A 19416-nucleotide genomic window follows, 5' to 3' on the forward strand; every position below is an offset into this window, starting at 1 on the left:
GGCAGAAGTTCATTTGTTTTCATTTCCGCTGCGAATAACGCTTCTTCTTCTTCTTCTTCTCCCTGATAAAAATCGAGTGATTAAATACATTGCTCATCGGATCGGAGATATATAATGTATATATATAATATTACCTGGATATCGCTGAGCGCGACGCACACGCTCGTTCTCCTTCGCACTCCGGATGCACTCCGGAGGAATCTCGAATTTCTGAAGATACGTGTACGTGTGTGTGTGTATATATGCGCGCTCGTGTACGTGCGAAACGTCGGGTGCATCGATCGATGCAATTATACGCTTGAGTCGCTCGCGATACAATAGGGACGTGCCAAAAAAAGCAGTGTGTAGAACAGATTTTAAAGACGGAAATATCACGAATGTCTGACTTAATCGATTTAAGCTCCTCGCGCCGCACTCAGGATTGCGAATAACAATCGAGTGCTCATCGATGTGTGACGCGTTTTTACTTAATGATGCCATTACCAGGGAGACTTGTCTTCCAACGTGTGCGACGAGCGTGTCAGAATATTTTGCAATTACTCCGTAAACTTCAGCTCAGCGTCGCGCGCGTAACGAAAGTTGGACGCGGAGTGCGCTCTTAAAAATGCAGAACAATTAACTTTTTTTATTGTACCCCGGTCGTTAAACAGAATGAAGTAAATAACGAACGAATTACTTCAATTTACGAAATAATGCGACCGCGTGTATGACGAATAAATAATAAATTATAAATGATAAACGATAAACCAATGAATAACGTATTTTCCTCCCTGCGATCGCGAGCAAGTAGCATGGAATATCGAGGACAGCCGTGAAAAATGCAATAAAGGCACGAAATTTCAGTTAAATGTACCGCGTGCATGATAATGTCACGCATTAAAATTGGAATGTAATAAGCTTACTTTTAGCAATTTTGAAATATTCATTTAAATAAAACTGTATATATATATATATATATATATATAAACTGCATTTGTATCCTCTCGCAAAATTTCTCTGTCCCATACAAATTCTGTCAAAAGTCATGAAAGTTCTTTTTTTTATCACTTTCTTTGTAGCCTCCGCTTTTAATTAATCTATGTCGTCGTAAAAATATTTATTTTTTCATGACCGTATTAATGTGGTGAGAGAAGGGAAACGTGAGAGAAAGCAATTACGCACCAGTTTGCGTAATTGCTCAGACTGTTCATTAAACGAAGCAACGGAAAAATTGATAGTGACCCGAGAGTAATTTATTTTTTTTTTAACCCATATCATCCTTTTTTTTCCTACGGTCGACGATTTGCAGACAGGTGGCACGGGGGCGTGCGATAACTCACGGTCCTTAATCTTTAAGCATCCTGTACTTCTGCTTAAGCTTTAATGTCCCTTTTTGGGTGCCCTGACAGCGATAAATAACGTCCGCAGACAGGCGGCGGGACGCGGGTACCCCGAAGAAATGGTTAAATTACGAAAAAAATATATATCCCTGTCCGCCGCACTCCCGATACCGATGGACGGACGGATGGATGGATGGATGGATGGACAGTAGCCGCGGCGCTGGTAAAAAAATCAATGACACCCTTCGCACGATATAAATGCGATTGCTTTCTTAGCCGATCGATCCTCGAGGCAGTGGTAGGTACTACCGGTGTGGTGTCTGACCGAAATCTCCCCGCGCGCGAGCACTCCCCCCCCCCCTTTCTCTCCTCTCCTCTCGCGCGCTCAACTAGACTAATTGCGAATTTCCGCGCTTTACCGGCAAGCTAATTAATTGGCTCACATTAATTACAGTTATACGAGAATAATTGCTTTCTTTTTAACGGGCTACGCTAGTGGCGCGCAATCGTGTCTCGGGTGTTCCTCCTTGCCTCGTATAATGCGCTCCTCGTCTCGCGCCCAGCCGCCTGCATCCTCGCGCGCGCTCCTCGTCCGGCCGGTACCGCCGCGCCGCCCACCATCGGCGACGTATACCTACGCGTGTTCTTAACGGTGAGTTTCAATTTCCTGGCCACGGGTCACCGCCCTTGCAGTTCCGGAAGAACGAAACCGGGACACGCTCAGCCTCCCGGGGAGCGCGCCCAGGAACAAATGAAATATGCAGAACGCTTCTACTTCGCGATCCACGGCCGACGGCGGCTGGTAGGCGGTAGATGCGCGCGGGGCGCGGGGCACGGACAGGAAGAGGAGGGGGGGGGTGGCGAGGGGGGAGGAGGGGTTAATTGCAAGGAAATACGATAAAGCAGACGGGAAGCGTTTCGTCGAGACGCTGGAAAATTTATACGAGACGTAGGGCACCAGTTTAAAGAGGCAGCCGCCTCCTCCTCGTCGGTGGCGTCTCTCGGTGGCGTCGGCCGACGCCGAAATAAACGAGAGCACAGGCCGCATACTTTACGAATTCCGATTGCGCCTCCCGGGAGCCACAAGGCTTCCCGCGGTCCCGCGTTATTCTTGGAAATGTCTTGGCATTTCATCCCGCGGCTGCTCCGACGTTGATAAGACCCGGAAATTGGTCTTATTGGCGCATACACAAGGACGATAGGCATTCAGTATTATCGTTGTTTGAATTTTCGTGCTCGAATATTGGCGTTCGTTATGACAATGTTTTCCTGTGACGAGCACCACGGCTTTACCTTCCGCGCGATAAATTGAAATTCTTTTTTCGCAGAACGTATACGTAATCTTAGTCTATGACATAAAATGATACAGAATTTTAATAAAACAATACGTATACCTAATTCTTTCCGATATTAATTATTTTTCGCAAATGAGCGAACAGATCAAATTATTCTCAAAATTCCATTCAATCTAATGTAACGTACACTTAGAGAAAAGTATTTGGTATTCTATATGACTAAAATTGCATGATAAAATAACTACAGAAGCTCCATTTTTGTAATTACTGCTATAATAATTAATTTATAACAATAATTATATTTAAAAATAAACGATTCAGACTCTGAAAATTAACATTTAAATAAAGATTATATTATATTTATTGTTTTCTACCAAATAAATATATAGTTGTTACCGAAAATAACTATATATTGTAGATAAATTATGATAATTGTAACCATTTTTTTTTTACATTTCATTGTAAATTATTTTTATTATTTGAAAGAATTTATGAAGATGTAACTTGCTAATCATAATCGCGTAAGTTATTTATAATGCTTATTTATAATTGCGTAAGTATTTATAATGCTGATCATAGAAATATTATAAATAATTACAAATGCTTGAAGAATTATGCGATAAGCAAATTGTTACAATTTGCAAGGCATTATATTAAATCGATGTATTGCAGAGTTAAAATTTGTGCAATTATAAAAATATTAACATTTAGATCTTCGATTTTCAATACGATTTTTTAAATTTTTGTCTCTAATTTTTTTCAAATAATTCCCTCTAAAAAGATGTTGCATTATACTGTGAAATTTTCATATCACTGACTTATCAACGTATCCTTTGAAGGCGCACTGGTCGAGAAAAATCGATACAAAAGCAATAAAAAATTCCGTGCAGCTTACCGTTAATAAGTTATCTTCATCCTGTTCTTTGTGACGGCCAGGCTCGATGCATGGTGATGGAGAATTGCCTCGTATTCGGCGTCTGCCGAAAAGTTGTCAATTTATATCCACACCGACATACCGCTGACGGGGGTCTGTGTGTGTGATTGCGAATTCGATGGAACTCGTCAAATCGGCCGATATCGCCGATTGAAATTAATATATTCTACGAATCAATCCCGCTTCCGATGTAAGCCCATACTCTATTGGAAGCCTATATGCCACTGTAACGCGGTAGAGAAACGTAATCCTCACCGCCACAGCGCTCCCCTCGCTCTCGGAAAATCGGAGCGTTCGCGCGCGCGCGAACCGGTGCAGCGGTAAGGGTCCGCGAGATAAAAGACGGCGCGGGATGAAGAATACTGCCGTATCGCGTTCCTTTCTTCCCGCGGGAGGCTCGTAAGTAAGAAAAATCTAGGCCGCCGGTTATGATTCAATTTCGGCGATATCGGCCCCTGAACGGATTAACACGTCCCAACCCCGTTATCGCTCGCGCGCGCGCGCACGTGTGCGCGCTCGCGACAGCCGCGCGGGAGATGAAAAAAACACCTGATTACAAAAGAATTTGCATTTTTATTACAGTGACGTACGTATATGTTACAGTACACAGGGGTGTAACGAGAACGCGCATACATCGTACACCTCGCGCCGCCGCCGATTTCGCCAATCCGCGCGAGATTTCGCTGATCTCCTTCCCACGGCCTCCGGGACCCTCCTCGCCCTCTCCGCGGCCGCTGCGCGAACGGCCGCGGGAAAAACGGGGAGAGCCCTTTCCCGCCGGCCGGTCCCCGGAACGATCCGGTAATGCGATAACGAACTGCCGTCGAACGCGCGTTCCGTCGAGCGCGAGCAGCTATATACATGTCGTTCGTATCTCGGCAGCGCTGCATTTCGTAACGATTTTGCATAACGAGCTCGCTGGACATCGTGTATATCGCCTCGAATAATCATTTCGTCGCCCTCGCAAATGCGCGGATAGAGAGAGGGAGGGACCCTCGCCGTCGGCATTAAAAATTTCTCTGCACTCGAAACGCGACATTTCGTTGCATTTGCGGCTTTAATACTCGACGCCGGTGATTATATCCACTCCCTCCCTCCCTCCCTCCCTCCCCCTTCCGATTATATTGACGATATCGAGCGAGTCGCCCAATCTGTCGATCTAAATCGAATCCCGAAAAAAAAAAACGCACCCATCTGCGCGCGTCATTCATTCCTAATGGAAAATGCGTTACATATCGGTCCAATATCGCGTATCGATACCGCGATAAAAGTTCTGATGGATCCGGCCTCGCGCTTGCCTCCTGGAAAATTCGGGGGGAAGGGAGGGAGGGGGGGATCGACGCGCCGATCGCTAATTCAACTACTATTTTGTTGTTTTCGCTATTTAAGAGATCGTCGGAAATTTTTTTTTTAACGATTTATAACCTCGGTGATATCGACATTCCTTAGCCACTGAAATACATTAGTTTCCCGATACGGTATGCACCTATATACAATCGTTTCACGTATATTTATAGATTTCTAAACACGATCCACAGAACGTCACCTTCTTCATCGCCGATTCTGCAACAATGGCTAGCGTTCAGACACGAATATTTGACCCAGAAGGGACGAAAATCTAAAACAGTTTCGTGTAATAATTTCATATTCTGACCTAACCTTGCGCGCATGTATTAATCTCTTCGTTTTATTAATCTCCTCTGCAAATGTCAGGAATATATTTTCTTTCTTTGCGGATAAACCCAGATATATCGTTCGTTCTCGCGTCGCAAGAATTTGTTCGCGTGCTGCGCAAAAACGTGCAATAAAAAAAAATTATTCGTATCTTGATGATTCGCTGTAAGGGATGTTTATTTGGTACCGGATGCTCTCGCATCTTATTCTCTACAGACTCACTCGCGCTGGAACGCTAACCGAATGTAGGATACATCTTCCTTTAAATTTACACCCTCTTTCTCCTCTTTTTTTTTTCTTTTTACAACTCTGTTACCCTCTCTCGTCGCCGGGAGGATCTGGAATCCGTCGTGCAATCGATCGCTCGCAGGGATGAGCAATTTTTGCCTCCCCCGTCCCGCCGCGCGCCGCCGCTCTGATGATCCCGCGGCGCGGCCCAATCGGAAATTGATGGTACCGTCGTACCGCGGGCGTTCACCGCAAAATGGCGCGCCATTTCGCGAGATCGGCGCGCGGGTGACGTTCTAAACCGCGCGGTTTGCCGTGCCATTAAGAAAACACAATAGCCACTTCGCACCCGTCCGATCTCATCCGCGAGCAGGACGGCAGCGCGCGCGCGGCGGCGGGCCGCGGCGGGGGTGATGCGTGATATATAACGCAGTGCGTTTAGTCGTAAATCGTTCGGCAAATGCGCGTCGTGTGTTACACGCGGAAGCAAAGGTCTATCTATACCGTCTGTTTCCCCGCGTTGCCCCGTTTACAACCGTTCGATCCTGCACGCGCGACCCTCGCGAGATCGTTGGCTTCGTACATTCCTCAAAATTTCATATTTCTTGAAAAAGACTGAGCGTTATCTTAAGCGTCGTCTACAAGGAGACTTAAGACTTAAGATTTGAGAAAATTGCCCAATCACGCTCGACTATTCTTCTCACGTGAGATGAATAATCGACTATGATTGGTCAATTTTCTTAAATCTTAAGTCTTAAGTCTCGACATTGTAGACGCCGCTTTTTACAGAGATGCGAGGAAGCCGCCGCCGCCGCCGCCACCGCCTCCTCCTCTTCTTTCAAAGCACACCGTTCGCCGTCCGCGAAATCGACCGATTTTTCGCGGATAAAATGACACTCATTACGTTCGGGACAGTTTCATGTACCTGCCCGAGATGTCGACATACTTTATGTTCTACGTATACCGCGCGGCTTTGGTCCGTCAGACCGCGCGTTATTGATTTTAAACGCTCCACGTTACTAATACGGCTAATACCTCGCGAAGATCCCGATCCAATAATAAAGACCTAAAAAGCAAAATCCGATAGCGGTTTGGTCGAATTTGTCGTAATTTTTTTCTTTAATTTTCTCAATCGCGAAGATGAAGAGTATCGATACCTCTCTCTCGTCTTGTTCAAAACTTATAAGATTTTTTCAGAGTACACGAGAACTGCAGGTGCGGCTCACATCGCTCGCACCATTATCGAAATCAATTTCCCCGTTCTTCTGTACAATTTTTTTACGAGACATTTCAATCCACTCGATCACGCTCGTCCGATACGATGCCACGTGAAGTGATTAAAGCTACTTGAAACCGAATTGTCAGACTCGTAGAAAATCCTTTATAAAATGCTCCGTTACCCTATAGTAAAAGATTCCCATTCGCCCGCGATTCCCATTCTCTCACGTAACGCATGCATACTCACTCGCTTGAACTCTTCGTTGCCGTTAACGCAGAGGCTGGCATGGCCTGCAGATATTTTGTTCTTTTTTGTTTTTGTTTTTGGTAGTGACGCTTCTCGAGAACGACGCTCTTTCGTCGAGCGTTTCGTCGAGTCAATTATAGCACTCCTCGGCGCGTATCACTTGAGCGCACAGCACTGCTAATTGCTGACAATTTATTAGTTTGTAAGACAGGTTTACACGGCGGTCGTGCCGAAAATTCGACAGAGTCGACATTGTCCGTTTGAGGCTCTCTGGCGCGGTGAACTCGAAACTTCCGCGAGTCGGGGAGACCTTCGAACTGGTTAGACACACTCGGGATCGCTCGCGATCCCCGCGTCTCACACGTTCGAAACCTCCACGAGTCGGGAGTTCCGCGGCTTTTCTCATACATTCAGCGTGGTGGAGTTGTTGATGAAGTTGGAGTGCTGACCGTCCTGGCTGGTCTGCCTGGTGGCGGTGTGGCCGGCCTCGCCGCTCTGTATGCTGAAGTGCCTGTACGATATGTACTCCGGCGGTATCGGCTGCTGCTCCCTCTTGACCGCCTCCCGCTGCTTCTTCACCTTGAGGTAACCCAAGACCGACACCAGCATCAGGAAGACGACGAAGCCCATGCAGCAGCCGACTATTAGACCCAGCCGCCTCGTCAGGAAGCTGCTGACACTGCCGACGTCGCCCATGGCCGAGCCGTCGCTGCTGATTATCGCGTCCGGCGCGTCCAGCGTCTTCACCTCGGTGCAACGGCTGGTCGCGGAGTCTGTCATCTGCGAGCTCGGCGTGGACGCGATTATCTCGACCAGCGTGAAATTGAGCTGCTCCATCGGCCCGTCCTCCATCCGCGACGTCATCCAATTGCCGAGGCCGAATACACAGATCAGGTAGCGGGTGTTCGGCGACAGCTTCGACAGTTTCACCGAGCGCGCGTTCGGCTCGAGTATTTTGGCACGTACCTGGAATTTAGAGCGATAAAAGTGACGCCGCATGTTCGAGGACTCTGAATAAATTTAGAAAAAAAAGTGGACGTATTAAATTATTCTCGTAAAAAAAATTCAATTTTTATATAATATATCTAAAATATATTCTGTATAGCTTCTTACTTTTATTTATTACTTATTTTATTTTTACTACTTAAGAAAGAAGCACATCAATGTTTCCTATAAAAAATATATTATAAAAAATATTCTTCTTTCCCGTCGTTGGAATAACGTGACGCAAAATTCTTCCTCGCGGGATAATGAACGCATATAGCGATTGCACGTGCGAACATACCGCCATTATACGATAATCACTAAAAATGGGTAAATTCGATTTCCTTCGGAGTGACGAAAATACTTAATCCGGGCGAAATGCCGCGCCGCTTTTTTGCACGTTCGCGCCGATCGATCAGCGAGGACGGTGTCGGATGTGACGACACGTTTTTGCGAAGGATGAGTTAGACACTCGTCGAGAGAAAAAGAGGAAGAGAGGGCAGCAAGGGATAGACAGCGAGGTTCTCCGCTATATCGATTGAATCAAACGCCGTTTACACTTTACATTTTACTCGCTCCGCCCGTTCGATTTTATACTCCGTGTTGTACCCGTCGATCGATTTTCAGCGACATCGCCACACGTGTGCTTACTACACACAATGTGTGTGTGTGTGTGTGAGAGAGAGAGAGAGAGAAAGAGAAAGAGAGAGTGTTTTCGGTACCTCGTCGACATTATCCAGAGCGTGATAGGCCACCTGGTAGCCGCGCAGGCCGGAATGATTCCTGCTCTGCCACGACACCAGAACGGAGAACGGCTGGATGTCCTGGATCGCCAGTTTCAGGACCAGGGGCGCGGTGCAGAAGGCGTGCGGGTCCAGATCCAGGAAGACCAGTCCGCGTAGCTCCGGCGGCTGGTCGCATCTCAGCAGCCCGCTGTCCACGTCGTTCATTCTCAGCCCGCGATTCCGGCTCATCCCGCCGCCGACCAGCTTCTGGTGGTCGCGCAGCCATTCCCAGAGCTCCTGGGACTCGCAGTCGCAGTGCAGCGGATTCTCTGCGCGGGATTTTAATGCCCGTGATTATGACTTACGAGCTGAGATATGAGAGTCTCGACGTTTATAGACCTTTATCGGCATTATTCGGTTTCGGTCGCCTTTGAAAAAAGTTTTTATCGCGCCGCGACCGTTCGGTCGCGGATCTCGCCACGAAGATCTCGCGAGTTACGGAATGAGCTATACTCGGAGCTCGGCTTGAATTCGCCGTGAGCGCTGCGACGTTTACGGTAACCTGAATTACCGCGGCGCTACATACAGCCGTTACCGCGCTGAATAGCACCCGTGATGTTTTGTAACGTTCGCTCGCGATTGTGTGTTCTGTGTTCATATCGTTCACTCGACGTCGAGGAGTTCCGGGAGTGTAACTACCCGGCGGGGCTATTTTCGACTGCGAGTCAAATTCGCTCGCATGCGAGCGCGGCGAAAGATACGCCGCGCCCGACGGTGAGTTTTGCATGCGACCAATCATCTCACCGCTGAGATTGCTATTGTCGAACATAACGCGATACGATCCGTGTGAATGGCGTCACGTGTGCTTATACGTAGCAATAGCAATATATCGTCGAAACGTAAAGAGAATTTTTTTTTTCCGTGCTAACTCGCAATAAACGACCGAATAACAGTCTTGAAACGTACAAATACTTTATACGAGAAATGATTGGCGGCTGTCAGAAATAAAAAGATGAAAATTGAAAAGAAAAATAGTCATTATTTAACAGGTAGAGTGTAATAAAAACACACGATTTTTTTATACTAGACGTTACACACTAGCGCACTACTTAGCTTTTTCTTTTTCGCAAAGAACGTATAAACTAATCAAGAATGTAAAATAATTGAAAAAAAAAACGTTACAAATTTATCAATTACGATAACCTGACATTAGTGAGCTGTTATAATTCGATCTTTGCGTTGATAGTTACTCTCGCAGCATGAAGTGAATCAAGCGAAAGAACATTGCGAAAAAGCGACAACAATAAAATCTGTTATAGTCTTTTTGAGAGTAAAATTACTTTTAAAATTGCTTTCGTAATTTCGTGTAAATCGTGTAAAAAATTGTGTTGAAGGTAAGTTCACATAAAACATAGTAAGACCAGACACAACGAATACAGTAATAAATCGTATAGTACTTACCCTCGGCCCGTAAACTCCGTATTTGCGTTTCGAGTGGTCGAAAGGCATTCAGCGGTAAGTTGGCTAAGTAGTTCCTACTTAGATCTAAAATCCTGAGCTTCTTCAGCGGCTTGAACGCGTCCGGCGAGATCAACGATATCCAGTTGCCGTAGAGGTGCAATTCGGCTAAATTCTCCAAATGCTGGAACGTGCCCTTTCCCACTTTGCTTATCTGATTGTACGAGAGATCGAGCACCTGCAAAGCTTTAAGGTCAGACGGGAAGTCCTCGAGCTCTTTCAAACGGTTGTGCGTGAGATTCAGCAGTCTGAGGTGTTCCAGCCCCTTGAGTCTCTCCTGCGGCAATAGCTCCAGATCATTGATACTGAGATCCAGCGTGAGCAAATTCGAGAGGCTGCGAAACGCGCTCGGCGACACTCTGGATATCATATTGCTGCCCATGAAGAGGTGCATCAGCGCGGGGAACGCCTCGAAGTCTTGGCTGGTAACTATCGTCAAGTTCGTCCCGGAGATGTGAATTTCCTGAAGAGCCGGATACCTCGCCTCTGAGCTGATCTCGTGTATTCTCACGAGGGGATTAGCCGTGACGTTCAGCCAGGCTAGGCCGGGTATATTTTGCGCCGTGAGTGCCACGGCGGGTATTTGCCGGAACTTATTAGCCGCGAGCTCGACCTTTCGCAGCATATTCGAGCGGGCGAAGAAATTCGCCGGAAGAGCCGTTAAGTGATTGTGACTCAGATCCACGGATATCAGGCGGGAGAAATTGACGGAGGCGAAGCCGGTGAGAGAGGCGATGTTGTTGCCGCGTAGGTCGAGCTCCCGCAGACTGATCAGTCCGTTCAGCCGTGCCATATCTGCGCGGTGTAGAAGGTTGTTGGCCAGAGAGAGGAATTCCACCGTGGTGGCGTTCGTGAACACGTCGTACGGGATCTCTTGGAACCTGTTGCCGTCGAGCTTGATCTCCTTGAGCGCCTCCAGACCCAGGAACAGCGTCGCCGGCAATACCCTGAGTAAATTGTTGCTGAGCAATAGCTTTCCCAGATTCTTATTCTTCGAGAATATATCGGCCGGCATCCTGTAGATTTGCGACGAGTCCATCGCGAGATGCTGAAGAGACGGCAAGCCGTCCAGGGAGTTTGCGTTGATCTGACTGAAGTTGTTGTACGATATTCTCAAGACCCTTAATCCCGGTATGTCTAGGCGGTCCAACGCCGTGGCAGTGAAGTGATTGTGCTCGAGATTCAGCTCGTAGAGATTGTTCAGTCCGCGGAAGGCACCGTTCTCGATCACGCTGACGGTGCAATTCTTCAGGTTGAGCGTCCTGATCGGCAGGCCCTCCTGGAAGATCTTGTCGTGCAGCACGTTCAGGTGATTGTTGGCAAGATCGAGGATGCGCAGTCTTTTGAGGGCCGTCAAGGCGTAAGGATCTAAACGGCGTAGACCGTTATCCTGCAGATAGAGCTCCTCCAGCTCGTGGAGCTCCGAGAAGGTCTTCACGGTCACGTGGCTCAGTCGGTTCATACTGAGCTCCAGGAACTTGAGCGCCTGCATCGGCTTGAAGGCGGTGTCCTCTATTCGCGAGATAGAATTATTCGTGAGATACAGACGTTCGACCAGCAACAGGTCCCGGAACAATGGAGCTTGCAGACGAGTCAGCCTATTATGTCCGAGCCACATGATCCTGACCGAGGCCTGACCTCTTAATGAGTCATTGTGTAGGACGCCGAGTCCATTGTTATCCAGCTGAATGGAAACCAAGGAGCTACCGCTGTTTTCGCTTTGGCCGACGTCGTTCGACACTTGGAACACATCGCCGAGCACCGCCAGGAGGTTGCCCTGCAGATTCACGTGTTGCAGACTGTGCAGGGATCGCAGCGCGCCGGTCTCCATGTCCGTGATGGCGTTGTTTTGCAGATGCAGCTCGAGGAGCGACGGTAACGGGGCGAACACGCCGCGTTTCACCTCGGTGATCTGATTATCCTGCAGCCGGAGCTCGCGCAGCTGCTTCGCCCTGGCAAACGTGCCCACTTCGAGTTCGCGGATGTTATTACCGTCCAACGACAGGGTCGAGAGATTCTCGCAGTGCTCGAGAAAATCACGCGGCACCTTCTCGATGTAATTTCCGCTCAGATGTAGCTGCGCTAATTGACCGAGCGTCGCCAGGCCGCGCGCATCGATCCTTCTGATGGCGTTCTGCTGGAGGTACACGACCGAGAGGCTCGTGCTGCCGGCGAACGTTTCCGCCGGTATTTCGAGAATGTTATTCTCCGCCAGGAAGAGCTCCTTCAACTCAGGCAGCCTCGAGAACACGCCTCGGATATAGTGTATGTGATTGTGGCTGAGATCGATCGACCTAAGCTTTTGATTGGCACGGAAGGTGGCCACGTCAAGAAACACGATCTTGTTGTGGCTGAGGTCTATCGACTCGAGATCGATCAACGATATAAAGGCATCCTTGTCGACCGACTCGACCGCGTTGTAATAAAGCGAGAGGGTCTTTAGGGACGGACAGCAGCGAAAGCAATTGAGCGGGATGTCCTTGAAATTGTTGCTACTGAGATCGAGGAAGTTTAAGGCCTTCAGCCTGGAATAGCCGTCCTCCGGGAGCTGCGATATCTCGTTCCAAGCGAGCCTCAAGGACGTGAGATGTTCTAATCTTCTTAAGGACGTCATGGGGAATACTCTGATCTTGTTCTCCGCCAGATCCAGATCCTTTAAAGTTTCCTCGAGCCCGGCAAAGGCGTACTCCGAAATTTTACTGATTTGATTACCCTTCAGGTTCAGTTTAATTAACGCGAGCCCAAAGAAACTGAAGCTGAGCAGCTCGTAAACGAGGTTGGCCTCCAGGTCCAGCGCTTTGAGTAGGCTCAGCGAGGCCATAGCCTTTTGAGGTACGTGAGGTAGTCGACCGGATACGAGTGCCAGGGATTCCAGGCTTTTACTGAGTCGCGTAAAAGCATCCTCGCTTATTTCGCGGATCGCGGAATGCGATATTTGCAGATGCCTAATTTGCGAGCCCGCCGGGAAAGCGGCGGACCGAAGTTCCTCTACTTTCCGATCCAATTCGTACACGCTCAATGATTGAACGAGCGCTCCTGGAACAATCAGACGAGAGATATTTCACTCAAAGCCATTGACATGCTTTGCGCAAATTACAATTGCGCGAGATGCAAAGTTAAACATTTTTCTCATTTATTTTTTATCGGACACGTGTACAATCATTTCATCGAATGTCGATAAATACAAATGAAAGGACGAACCACGGCGTCAATAAATATAGCACGCAGTGAGAAAAGTTTTACCGTTAAAAAACGAGAAATCTGCGAAATATAAGAGGTAACGCGAAATCTAAATAAATAGTGTGTATCGGAAGTTTTTCTTGAAATTTTATAGAAACATTAGGGATGAAACAGAAATAAGTATTAATCATAAATTGCGATGTCTTTCTAAATGTAACCTAGGATGTAAAATATCTTCTGCGAGAAAAAGAAAAGTATTTTTACAAGAGAAATATTTCAGAAATACAGTTGCGTTAAGATATCTTAGAGTTTGGATGTCAATCCGCTTGACATTTGAAAAACCGAAAGCCAAGAGAATGAAAAAAAAGGAGAAGCGAGATCTAAAAATACCTACAGCTTATTAACTATTTGCAGAGATACCAGAACGGTCTCTCGGGCTTTTCCTTTTTCATTTTTTCATTTTATTTTACGCCACAGCTGTTCCCGCCAGTATGACGTTACCGCACCGTTTTACGGTACATATTGCTATACAGTTGGCTGTTTTTCTACTTATGTATGCGAGCGGAATAACGACGTGCTCTCCCCGCTGATCCCCCACACGCTTTTTGCGTGTTGTATCGTGGATGGTTTACCTTCCTCGCCGGCGGCATGTATCACGCCGGACAAAGCGTTCCTGAGGGACTCCTCGGTGGCACCTGCGCACTCCAGGAACAGACCGCCGTTCTCGAAGTTGTAACACGGGCAGCCGGGTATTGTGTCCGGTGGCGGACACTTGGCGCCCCTCGCCTCCTGCGTCGCCATGCACGCCGCCAGGATCACCGAGTAGATGATGCGGAAACCGTCCCGACGGCGGTTCCACCGATTGTCACGTTCTCTGCACGACGGGGCCGACGGTTGCCGCCACTTTCGCCTGGTCCGTGGCCGAGTCGTCCACATATTATTATTATCGCACCGCTTCTTCGTTCCCGGCGCGTCCCGACTCGTTCATCGTTTCTCGCGCCGACACTCGGGATTTTCGCACTGCCGCGGGTTTCTGCGAACAATGAGAAACATCGCCGGGACGTGAAATTGGACGGAACGTGAAACACGTGGATGGACGGGGGGGCGTTACGCTACCGTCTTCGCGAGTATCCACGGTCGGATACGTCGTTCAAATATAAAGACTCTCGAGATAAATGTTCAGGAGTGGGCCAGAAATGCCCGACGGGTTGAACGATACCATTTTTATCGGATTCTCCGTGCAGGACATTTATGTGAGACTTCAGATTTAAACTATATGGGATTTAATGTCGAGATATTCCGTACGATTCTTGATAGCGATCTTATAAATTAGATATCTAATTATATATAAGAATACAGAAGAAGGAAGTTTCGTGAAAGGAAGTTTTATATACGTTTTATCGCTCGATACGTTTTTGTCTCTTAAAGGAAGTTTTATATACATTTTATCGCTCGATACGATTTTTGTCTCTTAACGGCTTTTATATTAATCGTAGATATATTAACTTGTATCTCCAATATTTGAAAATCTATAATTTTCCAACCACGTCAAGTGACTTACTTAACCGCGTTTCCCGTTGTTGAAAAACTATAATATTTAAATTGTTTTTCTTTCAGAAGAAGTCGTTATTTTTAATTCGCTAAGTACAACGTTCAGATTTATCTTTTTCTCCTGGTCTTCTGGTAACAAAAGGTCGCGAATCACGGCTCCGCGTGTTTTTCCCTCACATCAGAAATTGCGGTTTGCTTGCCTCTTGCCTATGCTTTCGGATCGTCTACAGAAAAATATGGTTATCCTGTTTTCGACGAACCACGAAACACAAATACTTTCTAGACGGACTTCAATTTTCAGCAGGACAAGGTTGGATCCCGCGGGAGCGAAAAGCCGACGGGTAACGTCCTTAAAAAGGAGGGAAAAAAAAAAGGAAAATATAAGAGAGAGAAAGAAGTCAACAGCGTCGTTGGTCACTGGTCTCCTTGGTCTCTCGGTGTGTCTCGTTCAAAAGATACCGATCCCGAGAAGATCAGCCGACCGACGGTCGTAATTTAATGCCCGCGGTAAATCACCGTGGCTCGGGGATGCTGTCACATACCCGCGTGACCCGTTACGATCGGAAAAATATGACCGGATTGGGCGGTTGCCAGATGGTGTCTTAAGACGGCGGCGCCCGGGGTCGTGGACGCGGGGTCGGTCGCCGCGAGGGGGGAGGGTCACGTGTGCGGGGACACGATCGAGAATACGAAGTGGTAAATGGGCGCCGATTTCCGTTGTGCTACACCGTGTACGGCACGTCATTCTTCGGATAACTTTGTTAGGGCCGCGCTTGCAAGCCGGGGGGGAGGGGGGGGGGTAATGTTAGGTCATTGGCTGCAGCGCCGGAGTAGAAAAATCAATATGCCCTCGCGACTCCTACGCCAGGGGATTTTATTTTTTAATCCGCTCGCGCTTATCGCTGTTCCTGCTTAGACCCTTCTCCCTCTCTTATCCTCCCTTCCCTCCCCTCGTCCCACCGTGAAATTCCGTATTCCAAAGTGACCGTTCAGATATTGAGATATTCTCTCGTTCGCATCCCTATTAATTAATTCGCTAAATTTTCACGAGAGATACGCAATTCATTATTTCTGCTGGAATTAAGGCAGTTAATTAAATTTTATCCTAATTAGGTGACAGACTAATTATGTAGTTTAAATTACACGGTTGAATTATATTAAGCTGCATCTAGTTCCCGATTGTAAAAAAAAAAAAAAATTGAAAAAGGAACGAGAAAGCAATAAAATTGTAAAATATCGTTTGATTTAAGTAAGAATATATTATGTTGTGCGACACGTTAAAACTTTAACGTTACTCATAGTGTTATTATGATTGACGTGTAATAAAAGAAATAAATAAATATACATATAGGACTGCGATATTGTACTATAAGTTTGCGATTTGATTCTTAAAGTAACACAGGACTTTGCAAACGCGTTATATAAATATGAATTTAATTTTGAACTTTTATAAAAGCAACACTATAATATATAAGAATTATATGATCGTAATCGGTAAATCGTTGAACGTTTCTTAATTTTTTCATGGCGCATTTTATTTTTGAATCTGTTTACAATACATAATTCTATAATTATTTGAAGTCAGACGATATAACATGCGTCACACTTAAGTGAGAGTCAATTTATGGAACTTATTTTAGATTTTAAATTTTAAAGAAACGTATCATGACGTTCGCGACACTCTGCAGACGTATAATGACAGTACTGTCGATTGTGATAAAGACGGTGAAATATGTCTCGTTACGCGGGAAGTAGACACGGAGTTCAGTCATACGTTACTCGAATCTCTAATTTATGATAACTAGCGATAGAGAGAGAGAGAGAGAGAGAGAGAGAGAGAGAGAGAGAGAGAGAGAGAGAGAGAGAGAGAGAGAGAGCAAATCTTAGCTATCTACGGATCTACGCTAAAGCTGTATCGAAGCCGCGACATTTCGGTAATGGATTGGTATAACGTCTGTTACGCGTGCTTCTCGAGTTGATATTATCGAGTATATATTTTGGCATCATCGCGAGTTGAAAAGTTTTAGTTTTGTACATTATCTGCAATATTTACTACATAAAGAAACGAGACTAAAAAACTTTATTATCCTGAAGGAAAAAATTATAATTAATCTGTGATTAAACCAGATTTATATTTAATTTCTTTAACTCTCAGATAAATTTTCTTCATGATTTTAAAAGAGAAGAGATAAACATCACATTGCACGTTTCAGTTCTTATGTTATTTAAAAACTATGCGTAATATTATTTAGAAAACAGCTAAATACGACATTATATATCGAATCAGTAAAATAATAAAATCTCTCTCGATTTATAAATTAATCGATCGTCTTCTTTTGTGCTCTTTTTGACAGCCATGCGTTATCTCTTCGTTGTTTTCTTTTTATTGTCTGAAGGATTAGTGACATCAAATACATATATGTATGTACATTCGTGTTCGCGCAACTACATTTTGAATGCGGGTTTACATGTAAAAGGAGGCTCGAGAAGAGTACAGGAATGGGTCGTAGAGGATGAGAATAATCGTGGAAGAAGGAGAGAGAGAGAGAGAGAGAGAGAGAGAGAGAGAGAGAGAGAGAGAGAGAGAGATAACAAAAGCATGAAATGAAATGCTTGCGTTGCCGCCGCTTCGAAAGTAGGTGAGCTTACGTACCATTATAAATTCCAAGAGGTACGCATATCTTTGTAATATATTGGATCGAATCGTAAGGTCGAACTTTGTCGTTTGCAAGCATGAAAGTTGTTCGGCGCCGTAACTTCCGGGAGTTCCTGCCCGTTGCTCTTGTTTCCGAACCGAGAAATCTTCCGTGTACCTATACTCGACGTTTTACTCCCGTAGGACTTGGCGCAATATTTGCATAGCGTTACGTAATGCCGCGGCATTCGGCAGGTTTGTGAATCTACTGGAAACGAAGTGCAATCACTTCCCTTCCCTTCCCCCGCTCGTGTCACACATTAAAAATACATATTTTTGTTAATATAACGTAGCCAACTTTGTTTGTTAACTTTTCATTACAATTTAGCTTTATTAACGTCAGGCAAAAGCTTCCATATATGTATGTATGTATATTCATATTCTATTTATATCTTAAAAATATTTATTATGTGTTGGACTCATAGAAGAGTATAATCAGACAAATCTAGTTCTTGAGATTCATATATCGAATTAATGCTGACATTTTTTGACGTGACTGCTTTCGTTAGTCAACTTGATTCGCCTGCGCTAAATTATAAGACGGCGATAAATAAAATACAGCTAACTGTATTTTGAATAATTAAATTTATAATGGAAAATGAAAAAGTTGATTAAAGCTAAATTTGAATAATTGAAGATTTGAATAAATGAAAGGTATATAATAAGATATTTACAGAGTTTAAAAGCTGACTCGTTATATAATAAACTTATTATTATTGTTATATGCCATCAATATCATGGAAAAAACGATTTTGCTGGAAGGTTAAAATTGGATCTGAAAATAATTTTGTTACACGGAAATCAAAATAATTTTGTTGGAAACTCAAAAATGATTAAGCATTGCTATAAAATATTTTGATAATTTAGCAAATCAGTTTAACTTTCCAACAAAATTATTTTGATTTCCGTGCAACAAAATTATTTTCAGATCCAATTTTGATTTTCCAGCAAAATCGTTCCTTTTGTATACCTATATCTTCAAAATACAAAAATAAATTACTCTTTGCATCAAATCTGAAGAGTTGACTGATTTATACAGTCTCTGATTGATTTACAAAAAAAAAGCTAAAAATGCATTAAGAATTCAATATAGATATAGATTTGTAATCTCATTTCAAACTTTCTAATCGCTTCTAAATTTGTTAAATAATTTCCGGAAACAATCAATAGGAGTTGCACGAATTCGCATCGTGATCACGTAATTAAAAATCTCTCAGTTCAATTGTGCCGAATTTTCGAGGGGGAATTCGTATTCGACGTTTCACTTGCGTATCCCGACGCTCTTTCCCATCGAAAGTTTCCCGGGAGTGCCCATGTCGACCAGACATTCCTGTCGATGTCGTTTGTGTCGTTCGTGTCGTTCTCGCGCGCGATTAACTATCGAACGCCCCGAGCGTTCGAGAAGCGAGCCCGGCCGCGCCGTCCGGAATCCCGCCGCGTTACGTTCGAACGGATTCCGCTTTCGGCGGGATACACCGAGAGTCGATCGGCGTATCCGAGAGTCGGCCTGACTCTCCGGTCGGAAACGTTCTGGTCCATTACCGCCGTAGCGAAATTGAATTTCCTCGGGATGGCGGCGCGGCTTGACGCTGCCGCCGCGCAAGCTCGGATTAAATCGTTGCGGCCGCCGAGCAAACCGCGGCCACTAATGAAGCGTACCGCGTTGAATTTAAAAGATTCCCCCTTGCCTTCCCCCCCCCTCTCCTCGCGCGACGCGCGAGGTCGGAGACCACGAGGATTCGCGTCCTCGCGCGAAATTGCAGTCATCCGGCGCTCTCTCTCTCTCTCTCTCTCTCTCTCTCTCCCTCTCTTTTTTCTTCCTCCACTAGATTGCGTCTTTAAGGGGAG

The 19416-nt window shown here is 45.6% G+C and overlaps 1 protein-coding gene across 1 annotated transcript; it reads right to left on the reverse strand.

Annotated features, from left to right (window-relative positions):
- Window positions 1-6304: 6304 nt before the first annotated feature.
- On the reverse strand, window positions 6305-14317 carry LOC105451668 (chaoptin-like). The gene is made up of 4 exons (XM_011692270.1): window positions 13955-14317; window positions 10086-13178; window positions 8622-8953; window positions 6305-7881 (listed from the first exon to the last, which is right to left on the reverse strand). The coding sequence occupies exons 1-4, from the start codon at window positions 14256-14258 to the stop codon at window positions 7318-7320; spliced, it is 4293 nt and encodes a 1430-aa protein (XP_011690572.1). The 5' UTR covers window positions 14259-14317; the 3' UTR covers window positions 6305-7317.
- Between the last annotated feature and the right edge of the window lie 5099 nt (window positions 14318-19416).

The sequence above is a fragment of the Wasmannia auropunctata genome, unplaced genomic scaffold (genome assembly GCF_000956235.1).
Source record: "Wasmannia auropunctata unplaced genomic scaffold, wasmannia.A_1.0 LD336048.1, whole genome shotgun sequence".
In the NCBI taxonomy this organism is placed as follows: Eukaryota; Metazoa; Arthropoda; class Insecta; order Hymenoptera; family Formicidae; genus Wasmannia; species Wasmannia auropunctata.